Source organism: Lates calcarifer, linkage group LG6 (assembly GCF_001640805.2).
Source record: "Lates calcarifer isolate ASB-BC8 linkage group LG6, TLL_Latcal_v3, whole genome shotgun sequence".
In the NCBI taxonomy this organism is placed as follows: Eukaryota; Metazoa; Chordata; class Actinopteri; family Centropomidae; genus Lates; species Lates calcarifer.
The window spans coordinates 4568208-4586765 of NC_066838.1; the positions used below are offsets into that span (position 1 = coordinate 4568208).

Here is an 18558-nt window from a genome sequence, read left to right on the forward strand (position 1 = left end):
TACAAGCAACAGTGAGCGCCTGTAAAAAGATCATGATGCTGCTCTGTGTTAGTGGATGGCAACAAGTCTTGCCATGAATAGAGAAGACATTCCTGATGATAGATATTGAAATTAGTATTTATTATTAGTAGTAGTATTATTTTATATAATATTTTAATCACTTAATGGTTGGCTTCTTGTTGTTTAGAATCTAAACAACCATCATCAACCATCATCAACCATCATCAACCGTCATCAACCGTCATTTGACTGAAAACTAAGTTCAGTTATCAACTTCAGATAACTACATAACAAAGGTGTACTAAAAATAAGAAGACTGTAAAACCAGTTTTTTAAACATGTTACACAACTTGCATAGATTACAAATCAGGACAGGGAAATGAGTCATCAAAGGCTTCAAGTTTAGGCTGTAAGATGCTGTACTTATGGAACAAAAGACAAATAATTTCACTAACGTTTTGTGCTTTAGTTAAAAAATGAAAAAAACAAAACTCTTTCAAACAGGTTAGTGACCCCACTAATAAACATGAATTTTGCAGGAATTTGTTAAATGCCAATGATGAATATGATGAATTTGTTGTAAAGTTTATTCATGTGTGAATGAAACAGTGAAAATGCTGTAGCTGTCTGCTGCTGTCACCAGTCCACCAGAGATGGAAAGAGACAGGAGGGGGATATCCTTAACTGCCAATGCCATGAAATTCAAGACGGTGCTCCATGATCCATGCACACTAGTTCATACACTGCATACACACTCACTCACACACACACAGCCTAATGCAGAAACATACGTACAAAAATTTACGAGCACACAGAAAGCAGGACATACACATAGCCTAAATATAGACAGACTTCTACACTCAAACACACACACACACAACATAGCAATTATTTTTGAGAGCTTGCCTTCACCTCAGCTGTGCTCACACTCAGCCTCACAAGCTCTGGAGACAAAGGTAAGAACGATCAAATCTCAGCTTCAATACAGAAACTTACCTCCACAGTGTGTACTGTAGCTTTAATCCAGTTGGGTATAGCCTGAGAAAGACAGCAGTAATGTGCTTTTCAACCACAAGTTAACGAGTGTATATGGAAAGATCATGTGTCTTCATTATCAGCAATGTCTGCCTCTGGCTTTATCTTAACTGCGGTAACGCAAGAGTAACTATGGTTATGCAGTGTATGCCTTACACTTTGGAGTGGGCCAGTCATTGGGATATCACTCATGATTGCTCTCAATAAGACCTACATTGGTTTCCCTAGTGGAGTTCAGGAAATACTATAGCTATTAAATCTGGATTCTGTTATTTTCTGTGTTGAGGTCTTTGACATGGAAAGATTTTCACCCCTTGCCATATTAGTTTATATTATGAAGGATTTTATCAATCCTGATATGGTACAGCAAATAAATACATCCATCTTTTATTACTACAACATAGTCAAACATAGCTGGCTATCTGAACAGTAAATACTCTCTGTGACACTGGGATTCCTTCACAGTCTATGAAACTGAAGGTTTTTCCCCCAAATTTTCATGTGCTTCCTCTCCCCACAGGGGGGCGGCGCTACACGTTGCCACTATTTTACTACTGTTTCTACCCAATCAGAGAGCGCCTGGTTGTGTAACCACTGGTTACCAGAGCATTACTATTATGGGATGTACACATGGCAGCCCGCAGTACAGGAATGCATGTCAACAGAATGTGTATGCAGCGGTACATTTCATTGTTCTGATGCCCATCTCATGGATCCACAGATGACACTGAACGTTTCGCGAGATTTCCGGGGCTCTGTCGTCGACATTGTGTGTATTAATATCTTTATTTCTCGTTTAAAACACCAACCCTAACGTTGTTTTTGGTTGTTTGGCTCGGATAGGTTTGACAGTGAATGGATAATCAGCACTCGTATCATATGATCAGATGATTGAGTGCTGCTGTCGGCACCCATCGGCTTTTACCGGCACACATCAGATCAGTCTGCAGAAAAAAATAGCCATCAGATGAGGTAGTGCTACATAGAAAGTTTGTTAGAGCGTCTCCTCCAACAGAGACTGAAATAGCAGTAGTCCTTACCTTTACAGACAAGATTACTGTTGTCCTGGCTATTCTAACATTACGCATGTTAGAATCGATACTTAACTAGCTCACCACTTTCCTACTTCTTAGAATGCTATTAGAAACATCAGGCACCCCATCTGTGACGGTTCAGTGTTTCCGAGCCTTGAACTATTTCTTCACTATGGTTTCAATGATTAAACTCATGTGAGAACAATAGTGAATGTGTAGTTTCTTGTGTAAACAGTTTGGCACTTTCCATTAAAGAGTTTTGCACATTTATGAAAACGAAAATAATGAAATTACAAAGTAGTTAAATTCAATCAAGCAGCAACTACTTGGGATTATTAGAGCTGCCAGTGAGAAGCTGAGGAGACAACCTTTGCAAATGTTCAACACAAAAAGCAGTTACCAGGCTAATACACAGGCTAGGTGGATGATTGATGGTCACATTAACTGAGGAACTCTGATGTCAGTGATTTATTTACTCTGACAACTAACTGACAAAAGACATAGTCAAAACTATAACTGAATACATTAAATACATCAATAATACAGTTAGTTAAGTAATTAATATGGAACAGTTTCTTGGCTTCATATTTCTATACAATAAATTGGGGGTTACAGGGGTGATTAAACAACAGTTTCCCTTCCTAATGTCCTATTTTACTCTATTGCCAGATTAAACCGACACCTTGCAAACTGTCACAGCCACCACCGCCATCATGCCTGGTGAGGAGAAACCGCCACAGCAGACCCGCCAGAGGAAAAAGACCAAAAAGTCCCGTTCCAAGGGGAAAAGCCCCGGTTCGAGTCCCAGTGCCCACCTGGGAGGCACCTTAGACGGACAGGATGACCTCATCTCACCCCTCATCCTCCAGCCTCCTCCCAAAAAGCCAGCAGAGGAGAGGCCAAAAGTGTCAGCAGCCAAAGTTGAGGAGGAGTCGTCCATAGCCATCTGTCTTCAGGTGCTTTTCCCCTACCTGCTGGCTGGGATGGGCATGGTGATGGCTGGCATGGTGCTGGACAGTGTACAGGTGAGTATGTGCACTCCAGAGAGTCACCTGTATTATTATTATGACTTCAGTGGCTTGTTGTCAAAGTTGTCAGTGAGTTTTTGAATAATGAGGTGGTCATATGGCCTCACAACATCATTGCATTATCCTCAGCTAGCTTTGTTTGTATTGAAGCAGTAGGGTGATGTTTTTATCATAAAAAATTTTAAGAGCACTGATGCTTAACCTATCAGTACAATGAAGCTACAAGAATATATGTTTTATTAAGAAAATAATTTGGAATAATCAGTGATGGGCCGTGCATTTCACACCTAGACCTTCACTGGCGTCCCACCTGAATTAACCCACCTCTTAATACTGTCATTATGATGTCACGGCTATAGAAACCGTCAACAATATACAGAAACACAGTATAACAGAGCTTTGCATCACAGACAGGGATGTGATGTAGCCAGAATAAATGCCATTACTGAAGCAATGCTATAAAAACCCAATTAACACAATTCAATAGGTCAAACACTGCAGCCACAGCTGAGCCACACACATCATCTCCATCTCAATATTAACTAATAAAATGACAAAGTCGTAAACAGTAAAATGTAGGTAAAATGCATTTTACTCACAGAAACTGCTGATTATTTGTAGACAAATAAAGAAACCTGCTTTTGTTCAGCAGACACTCTCAGCCCTAAAGCCAATTAGAACTTGTGTGAGAAGGCAGACTCGACTATCAGCATTAGCCTCAATAGCGATAGAAAAGGACTTACTGTTGGAACTGAGACGCACAGATAACCTCTACAACAGAGTCATTGAACTGTCCCTCCTCCTTCAGCCATTGTGGGTTAAAAAAACAGCTGTTAAATCTGTACTAACATGTTTTAGCTTGTACTTGTAGCTATAGATGTGGTTTGCTAGCCCTGACCATTACGTTCTCTGACCATCCAGTCAAATGATGTGAAAATTTTGACATTAGTACAGGCCTGCTAGAAGGCACTGGCCTCGCCAGCTCGAAATCTGATTGGTTGAAGGAGGCAACAGTTTCATTGCCATTTATTTTAAATTACCGGGGCCTGCACTGTTGATCCTGAAGGCCTCAAGGCAGATTTCTGTTCTGTTAACTTGGCAACAGGGGCTAAAATCTGATTGGATAAAAGCTCTAACATAAACAGACTGTATTGGAAGCAGTGTAATCAAGAGGAAATTAGATGAAATGAAGAGAATAGACTATTGGAAGCAATTTATTTATATATATATAAAAAATAATTCAGTGTTTGGGCCAGCAGAGAAGGCCTTACCAGCCCTGACGGCCCACCACACTTCTGTTGGTTCTGTCCGACCAACTGCCCCAAACCCTAAAGTATTCAGTTCACAGTGACACTTGAAAGGCTGGAACCAGCAATTTTTGGCCTTTTTCCTACGACAGTGACTAAAACAATTATTAGAAAATCAAAATAGTTGCAGATTTTTTATTTTATTTATTTTCTATTTTTTTTGATGAATTGACTAATTGATTTAGGGCATGAAAACATGCCTTTTCTTAAACAAGTGTGGTAGTGTAACAGTGTAACTGCTTTAATCTATTCTCTTAGGCAGCCTGTATTCCCTTTTAATTGATGTGAATACCTGTGTATGTGTGTGGGCTAGTTGTGTCTTTATCCTCTGCCAGGCGTCCCTGGCATTTGGTCTGCAGCCAGCTGGGCTCAGGAAAGTCAGACACACTGCTGTCTGCTTTATGATGAGCTGGTACCTCTTTCCTTCTCTCAGTCCTCCACTGATAAACACGCGTCTGTCCTCATATGGCGTATTCCCTCCACTCCATCTGTTGCTCATCAGTATTTCCTCCACTTTCTCCTCCACAGTGTCTGTTACCCTCCTGTGTCTGATGGAGGGTGATTAGTCATGAGTTTGGCTGAATGCTCTGTTTCAAAGCACAGGGGACGTAGAAGGACATGGAGAGTAGGGTATCTGAATGGAAAGGAGATAAAGAAAGGAACACTTGGCTATCAGCAATTAGGATTCTTACTGTAGCCTGTGGTGGTTTAGAATCTTGTCTGGACAACCATGTCCTGTCATCATACTTATACACATTACATCCTACATTCTGCATCTGCCCTCTGCCTTCCAAGTTATGGCTCCCTCAAATTTATTAAGTTTGGGCTGCATTACACAATTATGGAAATACAGTATACTTCTTACACCTCCATAACATTACTTGTTTGCTTGAAATGGAGTTGGGGTTGTGGTGTTCATAGTTGGTGAGCCTCCCAGAAAACTGGGACATTACATGCTGTTCATGTTTAATACAAACAGATCTTATGTCAAACTATTACAACACAGACCAAGAGAGTGGGACGGCCATGTTTGTTATATTTATTTTATGGCATACACAAATGACAAATGAGAGGGATGTGTAGGTGAGAGAAAAAAAAACAGGTTTTGAGCAGTCCAAGGATGCATCCATGGTGATGGTAAACAGCTCCTCTTGTATACTGTACAATCTGATGATTTGGAATTGAATAAACAGCTAATGGGAAGAATAATTTCAGTAGTTTGTTTGTGTCCTGCGGTCTGGGATGAAGCTGTAAAGAGTTCATTGACACTCTCAGAATTGTGATAAATGCATTTTGTAACTGTATTTTTTATTCTTCTTTTGTAAATGCTGCTGTTCACAAATATTGCTTCAACTTTAAACAGCCCTGGTTATTGTAAGTTTGTCACATAAATAACTCATCATTTATTTATATAGCACTCTTAAAAAGCAGGATTTAGTGCTTCACAATCATAATAGAAATGGTAAAAAGAATTTGAGTACATTTTTATATCAAAGACAAGCAGGGCAGGGCAGGAAAGCATTAGTAAAATGAATTTGAGAATGAATAGGTCTTGAGATGAGATTTAAAACACTATAATCTAGGAGCCAGGACATCAAGCATTTGGTCAACATGACTCTTAAATTTTTAAGTGGATGCACCCTCGTCCTGGACCCCAAAAGGCCTGCTGGATCAGTATGGGATCTGCATCATCTGATGTACGCTGAAGCCAAATTACGTAACGTCTCAAAAGTAGTTAAAAGGATTTTTAATTCAGCCCTAAATTTGAGAGAAAGCCAGCACTGGGGTGATATGAAAACAGTCAATCAGAATTTGAACTATTTTCTGGACATCCTACTGCTTCTTGACAGTGCTGAATAACCTCATTAAAGTCCCTGAAAAGCTATTTCCTCAGCTTCTTTACTTGGTTTTGGTATCTGTATTTCTCAGATGTAAACTACAACATTTTGATATTTTACAGAAATAAATCAAAATATTTCACACTGTCCATTAACCTGAGTTTCATTCTTAATGCTTACATAGGTGAAGGTGAAAAAAATAATTTAAGGTGCAAAAGAAGTGGGGATCAATTAAATTATTTGATAATAATAGAGAGAAGAATACCCATTTCCCCCATTCAAAACAGGAAGTGACAACAATATAGTATGCTTACATACAGTCTTTATGTAAGAGAATAGGGTGAAGAAAAAAAGTGATTTGTAGATTTTTATGAGCTGAAAAGTGCAATGAAATCAATATTTTTGTTCAGTCCAGCATCTTAAAAGCAGGGCAATGTTTTAGTCACCCAGTATGGTATGATTGTTTGGTCTTCATGTAGTGTTATGGAACAAGGAGATAAAGTACCAGAGCCATGACGGTGCAAATGTACTGTAGCAGGTGGAGAGGAGGTAGAGATGGAGGGAACCAACAGAGAGAGAGAATGAGTCACGATAGGGAGAGAGCTAGGGAGAGAGAGAGAGAGATTAGAGAAAGAAGGATGATAGAGAGAGAAATGCAGCGAGACCAGCCGACGTAGAAAGAGGGATGTCACATGGTAAGGGGGAGGTAGGATGAGAGGCAGACACGCAGCAAGAAATAGCAAGAGGGAGCGTGTGGGGCGGTAAGCCGGTCGTTTCCCTCATGAGTTTGCATGTTGGGCAGCGCAGACAGCCCTGCCTCTTTCTTTGCTACGTCACAGCAGAACAGAGCGGAGGGAGCAGGACTACCCTGATGCTGACAGGAGGAAAGAAACACTCCAGCCTGCCAAGAGCTGGCTGCTGCATCTTGTCAGTGAACCTTTCAGATCACTTATTGACATTATGGAGATCTTTTTGTTTTCCTCTTTAGTCTTATTGTGACCCTGCCAAAAGAGAAGAATGGGCCGGAATAACACAGACATGAAGGGATCCTGCTGGTTCTAACTCTCAAGACCTTGGACCTGGACAATTCTTCATCCTCTTCCACTGCTGTCAGTCATTTAGCTGTCATAGCAAACACTGCTATCAGTTACAGGATACAGCCGTGCCTTTACACTGGAGGTCAAGTAGATTCCAGACTGGATCAGATGGATTCAGGACTACAGCCAACAAACATTAAACTCAGTTGAAAGGACTTTAAACTACATCAAATGGATTATCAAGTAGATCGCAGAAACTGGACTTATTCGGGACTCCTTGAAATCCAAACTGTTCATTGTCAGGTTCATTGTCTTTAAACCTGTGTATGGACATCAAAGCCATCCTTCTAACCTTTAAAAAGGCTGGTTGGCTGAAAGGAAACTGAGACTTTGATTGCATATGTGGAGCATCTGTGCTTGTAGAGAACGTTGCGACCTATGAATCAGGAATGGTGTTAATGATTGTGTTCCCCAGTGGTGCTGACGAATGGATACCTCATCACTGCTGACTCACCACTGGGCCAAAGATGCCATGCTTCATTGCCCTCAAGTTAGAGTTTAAGCCTTTATCTTTGCCTGGGAACGAAGTTAACTAATTTTAACAAATGGATAATTATGTTATCATCTTTTACATATATAGCATTTTTTTTCCTCTGAACATTTGAAGACATAGCAGTAGCTGAAGTTTTTCCAGAGGTCAGAGGGGTTAACATAAACTGATTGTTTGACTTGTTTGAAGTCAAGAATGATTCAAGCAAAGGCTGTGATTTCTTTGTAATCCCTCAAGAGTGGAACAACCATGCATTCACAAATTTTGTCTCTCAGTTCTTCAACAAAGGCCTTAGTGACTACTTGAACATTTGCCCTTGGCCTTGTTTAAACCGAGGAAAACAACATTGATTGGTTTCTTCTTCAGCATTCACCCTGCTCACTTCTTAGGACAAGTAAAAACTAAATTCATTTGGACATACAGTATCAGAAGCAGAAGATGTTTTTTGCCCCTCTAATAGTCATCGTTTATGTTTGGATTGCAGTTATACTTACAATGGGATAACAATATGTTGAACTAGTTACTAAGTAACCCCTCACTCAACATGGTAGTGACTCGGCTTGAGCTGGAACTACGCTACCAGGGCAAGAAGCTGCGTGGCGTGACGTGGAAGTTGACTCGATCGGAACATGGCTTCCTACCAGAGAGTTCCTGGCTGATCGCTGCTCAGGTTGTGGTGCCGTACCTGGTGTCAGGGCTCGGAATGGTCTCCGCTGGTATCGTTATGGACCTTATACAAGTATGAAAATCTAAGAAAAAATATTTGTGGAATTCTTTTTGAGAGATTGATTGTTAGACTAATGGTTAGGATTGGGCACCATCTAAAATATTTAATACTAGAGCCATTACAATTACCAAATTTTGGTACTCGTACCAAAACAGCAATAACTTATTTAACATATACAAACTCATTTTCTGCTAATCCCCTTTTTGTCTCAGTCTCTCTTTTTTACCAATCCCCAGTAACAGTTTTTACAGCCTGTGCACATTTCCAGAATTTGATGCTCTCTACAACATCTGCACACAGTAACTACAGTATGTATGTAGTAGACAGTAAATGAACTATTTCCCACATGAAAATCAGACTGACTTATCTTTGCCAGTCCATTACCCTGAACTTTATTTCCTCATTTCCTATTAAGGTTGCACTACTTTCACCACTTGTGCTGATCGTTGATACTGGACCTAAATTGTGAGGTGCACAGTCATCCAATATGTATGTAATTACTAGGGTATGGGGCTGAAACATAAATAGATCTCCAAGAATGTTGCCTGAATATAATAGTTTGAAGTTGCTGAAATTTATATTTTAAGACAAGGGTCAGATCAAGGAATGAATACAGAAAAGGACCAATTTAAGCAAGCATTTGATGCCACCTTTTTGTCCTTGTAAGCTTTCAGTGCTATGGACACTTGTCAGTTGGTACTAAAGAAGCATTGATCTTTGATACCTAGCCCTATGGATGGATGGGTGAATGGTTGGATGGACTAACATTACATAAATAGTTTATTATGTTGGCACAGTCTAATGAATTATGTAGAGAGAAGGGTGAACATGTACATACTGCATACAGACCAGAGACATATGAATGGGTCATTGGAGTATGAAGAACAGATAGACAGTAGAGTTCGAGGCAGAGATTGACTTTACCTGCTGCTGGGGTGACAGTGGTCTCAGCTGGCATCATTTCATATCCACAACCATAAATTGGTGAGAAAAAAGTGGGTGACGGTGAAGTTGGTAGAAGGAGGCAGAATTTTGGAATAATTGCACTGATGGAGGGAAGATGGAGTGAACAGATGGATGTATCAATGGAATGATGGACTGATTAATGGCTGAATGGAAATACTGAAGCAAGTACTTACATGTACAGCAGTGCTTCCCCACTGATGGTGCTGTATTCTGGTCTTGTGTAACATCCACCTTTCTGAGCTTTTCAAATTGGATTTAGATGTGGGAGAGAAAGTAAAGCCTTGGGATAAAAGTGAACAGTTAATTTAATAAGTGGTTTGAGGATGAAAGAAGGGAGGCCAGAGAGATAGAGAGGTTTAAGAAACATTGATACCATGATATCAGTTAGAAGAAAAGACATTTATTCTGCAGTGGAGGGAAATGCAGTCAAAAAAGCAATGTTCACACTGACCACGGCAGTTTACATATTTCTTGCTGAAGTGTTGTGTGAATTGTTCTGAAAATAACTAAGTGCACATGCTGATGATATAGGAAAGGTGTTTCTAGTGGTCAAGTATTAGTATCAGTAATTATATTGACAATAACAGCAAAAATAGTATATGTTTTTTTCTCCTGAGAGATCTTGAGTAGCACAGTGTTTTGGCTTCTGGCCCATCACAGCCAGGCAGCAGCAGTATTACAGCAAAAGTGGGCCATGTCCCAAGATGGCCTCCCAATATGACAGGCGTCAGCTAGACCTACCAGTCAAGAACCTGAGAGTGATGTGTATAAATAGATACACACACGAGCATGCAGACTGAGGCACTATAACCCCATTTATCCCTCTGTCCTCCCTTCTGGACTTGTTAGGCTGCCTTAAACCTCATCACTGCCACACCATTTGGCATATTACTGTTGTGCTTATACAAACAATTCAGGAGGTAAAAGTGATGTAATTGGAAATGGGAACTATGGCGTTGTTTCGTATTAGTGTAATAAAGGTCTGTGTGGAGTGATAAAGGTTACGATCACTCCACACAGATCTAACATGCTGAAACTTAGTATTCACTTCAGGGTCTCCTACTGCACTGAAGCTTTGTGTGTCCACAATTTTTTTTAAATTCACACTTCATACACATCGTATACATTTGTTTCATTTATGTGCAAAAAGGAAAATGTGCGTTAAAATTAGGCAGAAACACTTTTTTTTTTAAAAAGTAGGTTCCTTCCATATCCATGATATCCACCAGTGCTCTCCCTCAATGCAGTTTTTTCAAACCTTTAGATGTAATTTTTGCCGTCTAAAAACCTCTGTTCTAGCCACAGAGACTCAGCTCGCACATGGACTCTTTAGCTGGTGATGTTGAACCCACAGTAATCCTGGGCTCAGGGGAATTTATTTATTTATTTATTTTCATGCATCTTGGCTGATCAGGCGAGAAACATATCTAGTTAGCTGTAGACCTTGCCTTTTTATTTTTACTCTTCTCTAATTAATTTCTGCAGCTATATTTGCTGCAGAAATTAATCTTTTCAAGTTCATACAAGGACGCATTTGCTGAAAAAAACAATGACTTCAACAGTGTGCACAGGCTTTCTGGCCAAACAAGTACAATGATTTGTGCACCAACTGTTAGATAATGCATCATGTCGAGTTACTGTGTACTGTATATGTGGCAGAAAAGCCTCTGGTCCATGGCTGTGGTTTATAGCATACTTTAATATTGAAGTTGGTTATTTCTATCATTGCTTTGGCAGTGAAACATTTCCTTCATTCCTTTCACTAACTCAGTGATAATATTTAAATTTTTTGCTATGATAAATGTTTATATAATAAAACTTTTGTTATAAAAAATACTATAAAGATACAAAAAATACATAATTTGACTCTTCTTCTCTCCTCTTTCTCCTCTGTTTCCGGCCTGCTCTGTCATTCCATCCTCTCATCTTTAATCCCCTGCTTCTCCGCCTGCCACTGTTCCGCATCACTCTGCTCTTGGCAGCTGTGTTGTTCTTTTATATGTGCATCTATTTAAAGATCTAAACCATCTTGGACCTGCCAACGGGAGTTGTAGTCAGAAAATATGAGGCAGACTCTGTGAATTGAACATCTTCTAAACCCAGTGAACCTGTGCATTATGGTGTGGTGTCAGACGATGCTCAGAGAAGTGGAAACAGGAAAAGTAGGCTACTAGGTTAGTCTAGAATATGTTATGTGCTTATTTAACTGCATCAGGAAGGGGCAAGGTTCAGAAAGTTCATCTGTGATGGTGGAGATGACAGAAATGTGTCAGTATTAAGGTGGAAGAACCGAAAGAGTTGTAATTCAGTGGATTTATATTTCTGTGTTCTGTGTTTTTGTGCAATGCGCTGTAACTGTCTATTCCATATTTTATTTTTCCATGTGTGTGTTCCAGCATTGGAAGGTGTTTAAGGTGATAACAGAGGTATTCATCCTGGTGCCTGCGCTGGTTGGACTCAAAGGAAACCTGGAGATGACCCTGGCTGCTCGTCTCTCCACTGCTGTAAGAAGGGCTAGGTGTTAAATATTTTCAGGTCCTCATGCATATTTGTTTCAGGACTTGATAAGATTCTTCAAGCCCATTGTTTGTTTGAAGCCTGTTTTTTTTAGTTAAGAGAACTCTTATTACATCCCTACTACATTTATCTCCATACTTACATCATGCACAATTGATTTAATACAAAGTCACACAAAGAGGAATGTATTTTCAAACCTTTTAAACCCACATAGTATCATTAAAAACTAATAATGTTGGCAAAATGAAGTATGTTTTTTTTTTTTTTAGCTAAGTCTGAGCTGCACATACAGCCAGTTCACCAAGTAAACTACTTTAACTTTTAGCTGCTAAATGGCTTTGACAGGGTAATGTGTAATGCAACACGCTAAATTATTCAGAATGATATTGAGATCATGTTTTAGTACTTTGGTCCTGAGCAGATGGCACAGCAGTTCACAGTGTTTTTTACAGCCTGCCTGGATTTAATCTCCATCCTCCATGTAGGTTATTAGAACATTTTACTGACCAACATCACTACTGAGATCAGAGGATCAGAGGACATGGTAACTATATGAGCTCTGGTACATTTTCATTAAGCCAACATATTACAATGTAATTCATTCATTTGGGGTATCAAGTTAAAAAAAACAAACATGTACGTAAAGGTGAAGAAGATGAAAGGTTAAGGAATAAACCTTAGTCTCGTATTCGAGACTGTACTGCCTATTTAACAATTACAGACACTGTAATAGTATTGTTTAAGACAGGAAGAACTGGTTAAATGGGGCTGCAGTAGCAGTACTGGAGAACCTCTTAATATGTTGTATAATATGTTAAAAATCTGTTGGCTTAAAGCATTACCAGAACCCCAGTTTTTTAAAAACAAAAGAAGGATTTTTATCAGGACCTGATTAATTATTTATTGATTCGTTATTTACTCAGCTCTCCTGTCTCCTGACTCAGACCTGGAGTCTACTTTTCTGCCTTTGACATGACTTTTTAAAACAATAATTTGAACAAGTAGAACTGTATTATTGAATTGGTATCTCCATGTTTATAGGCCAACACAGGCCAAATGGATGACCCTGATAAACAATGGACCATGGTGTGCAGCAATCTGGCACTAATACAGGTAACCTATACTTAGTGTATACGTTCACACAGCTTACTGTTTTTATCACTGTAAACTGAACATCTTTGGGTTTTGGACTGCTGGTTGTATAAAACAAGGAAATGGTTTGGGGCATTTATTACTATTTTCTGATATTTTATAGACCAAATGATTCATTGTTTAATTCTGGAAATAATCAGCAGATCAATCAATAATGAAAAGAGCTGCTTGTTGTAGCCCTATGTTAATGGCACAATAATGTATATCACATTCATTGATGCACTGCAGGTGACTGATGTCCTCTATTTCTTCTCATTTTCTGCAGGTTCAGGCCACAGTGGTGGGCTTCCTTGCAGCAGTGGCAGCTGTGTGTTTAGGGGCAATTTCCAGAGGAGGTGTTGAACTGGACCAGGCAGCTGTCCTGTGTGCCAGCAGCATCACTACTGCCTTTGTAGCTGCTCTTTCTTTAGGTTAGTGGCCTGCAACACTTTTATTGTTTTGCAAAATTTTACAGTTGCTGTGACTCAGTTTTCACAACAGTGTTTCAGTTTGCAAAAGAAGTCGTTGCAAAGTTCTTGCACAACAGAAGTCATGTTGACATGTGAGTCAAATCAGAAACTCTGAATGTGACAGAACCAAATCCCACTCACTGTCGATCAGAGTACCTCCCTGAGGATAGCATGACAACAAATAGTAATAATAATAGTAAGTAACAATAGTAAGAATAGTAAGAATTTAGCAAGTCAGTTTGGCTCTCTTGCACTTTAAAGCCCCAAAGCAAATGTATAAATACAATAATATTAATCCATAATGAAGATCTCGAGTGTTGTCTTTTCCTGGGATCATGGCGATATCTTGTAGATGATTCAGTTTTACTTTACTTTTAATGGACTAGGGAAATAGAAGAAATGTGTCATAGTCAAAGTAAACATCATCAACAGACTTAACTCAGCATGCAGACGCATCAGATTTTTAACTGTGTACCTATCCCCACATCACCCCTTCCAACATGTAATTACTGCATAATCCATAATTTATCCTTGCCATAAATGTTCTGGTGTTAAGCAGGCTTGATGAGTGAGAGAACTAAATTGCTCCTGGTTCTTTTTTTTTCTTTTTTTTTTTTTTTGTTAATGTCATGTCTCAGCTTGGAATAATCTAGCTTTCCTCACATGGCTCTGCCATTTCAACATTTGTCTGTAAATCCATTTTCTGATATGATATGAAGATATTTTTTATTTTGCTTAGTGCTGAATGTAGCTTGTTTGATTCTTTGTTTCTCTTTTCTAGCAAGCTGTCACTCTGTGAGGCTGGCTGACGTGTTGAAAATTGTCTTTATTGTTAAAGAAAAAACAACTCTCTTCAGCTGAAAACTTTTGTCAGCATGATGTTGAATTGAACACTGAATTATGTCTTTCTGCCTGCACTTTTACTTCACGTAGGTCTCGGTGGAAATTAAAGACAGTTTTGTTTTTTTCTGACTCATTTTATTTCCTGTTTTTGTCTTTTCACACTAACTCCTTTCTGTCTGTCTGTGCCCTCACTCTCTCCTTTGTCCACTCCCCCACACCCCATAGGTCTGGTGATGATTGGGGTGATCATCGGATCCAGGAAGGTAGGGATCAATCCAGACAACGTGGCTACCCCCATCGCTGCCAGTCTGGGGGATTTGATCACCCTGTCCCTGCTGGCTGGGGTCAGCAGCACGCTCTATGAGTATATAGGTGAGTACATAACACTGCCGTGAAGTCCTGAGGGACAAGAACCAGGTCTCAGATTTGATGATGATGATTTTGTGTCACACATTCAGCTCAATATTTTCTGCACTTTTGGAATTTGACAAGAGCTTATTGGTTTCCCTCAGTTTGGCATGTTTGGATTTATGACTTTCTCAATAAAAGAAACATTTGCATTTTGAAGGTATATGTAGTAATGAGATCAACTTTAGAATGTGATCTTATTACTGATATTAAGTTAAAGAGAAACCATGTTGTCCATTAGAGAACATCCTTTTCGACAGAGCCACCATGCTGATAACCAGAACACAAGATGGCAGCAAAAGTCAAAAGATTTATTTTCCCAGACATCTCATCATGATGTTTGTGTGTACTTTAGTATAGTGCTGTAAATGTGTGTGTTCATACTGTTTTTTATTTTTTTTCTCTGTGTTCCAAGTAATTACACACTTGTCCTTAGTCTGTTCCAGGGCCTGTCTGTGCAAGTGTGTGAATGAAGTCTATAATGTAGAGATTTTTGTACACTTGTGCAATGTAATGCAATCCAATATGACAGCCCTGCTATAATGTCGAAGCTCATAATGTTTAGTTTGTTGACACTGTTGGAAATTCAGTTACATGTTTATTACAGAGGTCACAGTTAAAGGTGGTGTTGTACCACCTCCAAAGATTCCTTTAAGGTTTTAGCTGTTACTCACATACCTTTAAGGAGAGTAGCCACTAAACAATACTAAATCTTCTCCATCAACAGTTCCTGATCGTAGGTCCTCTGAGATCTCTTTTTTGGTCAGCAGATGCTTCTTGTAAATAGCAAACTCAGAATGTTTAAGTGTTTTTTATAAGTCAAAGTAGCTCTAATCCACATCTCCAATCTTGTTTCATTGATTGGATTCTAGGTTCGCCAACTCCTGACTCCACTTAGCTTTGGCTGGAGGGTTCACGTACTTTTTCCAGCCCACACTGTGAAAGTTTGAATGATGTTTTCAATATGGAAGAACTATACTATGATTGGTGTGTTATCAGTTAATTGTGTGTAACTAAATTAAAGTTAATTGTAACTTAGATCTGACTATATATATATATATATATATATATACACACACACACACACACACACACACACACACACATATTGTGTATTTCTTCCCCACCTCATACCTGTTCCTGCTCTACAGATATATGGTACCTGTCCCCCCTGGTGTGTCTGGTCTTCTTGGCTCTGATCCCACTGTGGGTGATGGTGGCTCGACAGAGCCCTCAGATCAGAGAGGTTCTCCGCTCAGGGTGGCAGCCTGTTATAGTGGCTATGTCCATTAGCAGGTATATATATTCACACGTTTATTATTATTGTTGATTATTAATTTATTTAGTGGAAATGTACACTGATGTTTGAAGTTCAAGATTTAGAATTAAGCTGACCCAAAATAAAAACTCACAGACTTGAATAAAACTGTTAGCATAGCTGTCCTCTGTTGAACTTGATGCTGCAGGGAAAGTCATTTTATACAAATCAAATCAAAGTCTTTTCCAAGGAGTATATAATTATGAAACTGCTGAGCCCCCTCCAGGGCTCATATGGTAGGAAAAAAAACAAAAAATGAACTGAATGGGCTAAATAATAAACTGTGAATGTACTGCTTCTGTGATATGGATCTGGCATTCAGGATGAAAGCAGGGAATAGTTAGTGATAACTATAATTATAATTTTCCTGTTTTCATATAATGCAGTGTAGCACTCAGTTGCCATACCAGCTAAATGAAAGCACAGACTAACTGGTAATGGAGAAATTATGACATGAATATGAATAAAACAGTATTTCATATACATTACTGACAAAAAGGCAGTTCCTCTTTGATTGTAAAATGGACATGTTATTCATTAAAACATCACCTCACATCACATATAAATTCCATTATACACATTAACAATCAAACACTACTTGCACAGTCTCTGAATTTGTACACAGCTCTGACTGGCTGATTGTGCAACACACAGGCAGAATACATGTTAGAGTATTTTATTTTTGTGATATTGATAATTAATCTTATCTGGTTATATCCAATGAGTATAAATAATAAATGACATCACCTTAACACAATCTAACCTCTCCCACCCTTTTTATTCTGAAGGTCAGAGGTTTATATTGGAAGCCATTTTGTTCCAGTGAGTGGAACTTGATAGAGTGAACAGAACACTTTAAGTAAAATTATCTGTGTGGATTGCAGATCTAAGTAATCCAGATGGTAAGATGTTCAATGAGCAAACATAAGACAGCCCTCTGAACTGGTGATTAAGTAGCTGAAAGCAGGAAAACCCTTTCCCTCAGGTCTGGCATCAGGCTGGGAAACCCAGCAACTGTGTGAGGTCCTGATCCCTTCTCTGTTTATGATTTGCAGTTTTGGAGGCCTTATACTGGACAAGACAGTGAGCGATCCCAACTTTGAGGGCATGGCTGTCTTTACACCCGTCATTAACGGTAAGCTAATTGGTCTTTAAAGCTAAATAATGCCACAAGGAGTAATCAAACTGAGGGTTAAATTAGCATTTTTAGCCATTTAGAGGATATTGTCCAGAGTGACAGTTAAATAACACTCACATCATTAAGATTAAACCATTACTGTAGAGATGTTTCTAGTGCAGTGTTTGGCAGCACATGCACATAAGCATGTTCCCTACACAAATCCAAACAGAATGCTAGAGTTTAATTAGCACAGTAATCCCAAACAAACACACCTCACTCATGTTTGAAGGGTGCATAATGAACATGGCAAAAGTTGCCATCACAATTGTATTGATATCAACACTATATTGATCTAAAAGCAGGAATGAATGAGGGACAGGCATCAGTGGCAGTCAGCAGCAGATTGGAGTCATGCAGGGAAAGCTCAGCAGTTGAAGGTTAAATAAAAGCACACAAAATATACATGAACTAACAACATTCATTTCAGTCATACACACCTGATCATATAGTCAACCCTACTCCTGTCATACAATTACATTTCAAGGAACAAGTTGTGCTCTTAGGGTGCTTTGTATATGAATCCGAGCAGCATACCAGACACTGAGTCAAAAGCGCAGTCCAACTCTCGGAGCAGAATAGTAATGTTTCCTCACTGAGATTTGGTGTTCAGTGCGTCACTAATTCCCAGCAACATACCTTCTTCAAATAACTTTTTGGATTGATTTCTTTCCTTCCAGACAGCTGCTAGCAGTTTTTATTTATTTATTTTTATTTCTCTCTATCTTTAGTTGTATGCTGTGACTTGAAAATGCTTATAGTAAGTGAGTATAAGAATACCTGAAGTGTGACATTATAAAGGTAACTGCTGTACAGTGTTGCTTTCAACAGTGGTACAATCAGATAATTGAACATAGAGGACACACAGTTATGTACCTAAAATGATAAAGTAAACTTGTTTTTTTTTTGTATTGAAAAGTGTCCTCCTGAGTAAAGATAAGTGAAGCCTTTAGAGTGTACATTAACAAATAGGACTGGGTATCAATAGTTAGTTTGAGCAGTATATACAGTCAGGAAATGACAAATGTATGATTTTTAACTCTGATCAAAACCAAGTGAACAACACTGTTCATTTGACCAGGCATTTGGGTCCAACTTTCTGTACTCTCATGCCTTGATTCCACAGACACATTTAAGTCAGTACCATATAAGTATTGGTGGTATAAGGTAAA

The 18558-nt window shown here is 39.0% G+C and overlaps 1 protein-coding gene across 3 annotated transcripts in view; it reads left to right on the forward strand.

The window, feature by feature from the left end:
- The first annotated feature begins 714 nt into the window (after positions 1 to 714).
- LOC108882664 (solute carrier family 41 member 3) overlaps positions 715 to 18558 on the forward strand; it is a 32104-nt gene continuing 14260 nt past the window's right edge. The window contains exons 1-8 of one of the 3 annotated variants that reach the window (XM_018675323.2): positions 715 to 956; positions 2739 to 3094; positions 11919 to 12026; positions 13081 to 13152; positions 13457 to 13601; positions 14709 to 14855; positions 16043 to 16187; positions 17265 to 17344. In XM_018675323.2, coding sequence (XP_018530839.1) covers positions 2783 to 3094; positions 11919 to 12026; positions 13081 to 13152; positions 13457 to 13601; positions 14709 to 14855; positions 16043 to 16187; positions 17265 to 17344 — 1009 coding nt within the window. In that variant the 5' untranslated portion in view covers positions 715 to 956; positions 2739 to 2782. Of the gene's footprint in view, positions 957 to 1660; positions 1805 to 2738; positions 3095 to 7230; positions 8569 to 11918; positions 12027 to 13080; positions 13153 to 13456; positions 13602 to 14708; positions 14856 to 16042; positions 16188 to 17264; positions 17345 to 18558 lie in introns of those variants that run through there. The other 2 variants (XM_018675322.2, XM_018675324.2) reach the window with 2 other exon arrangements.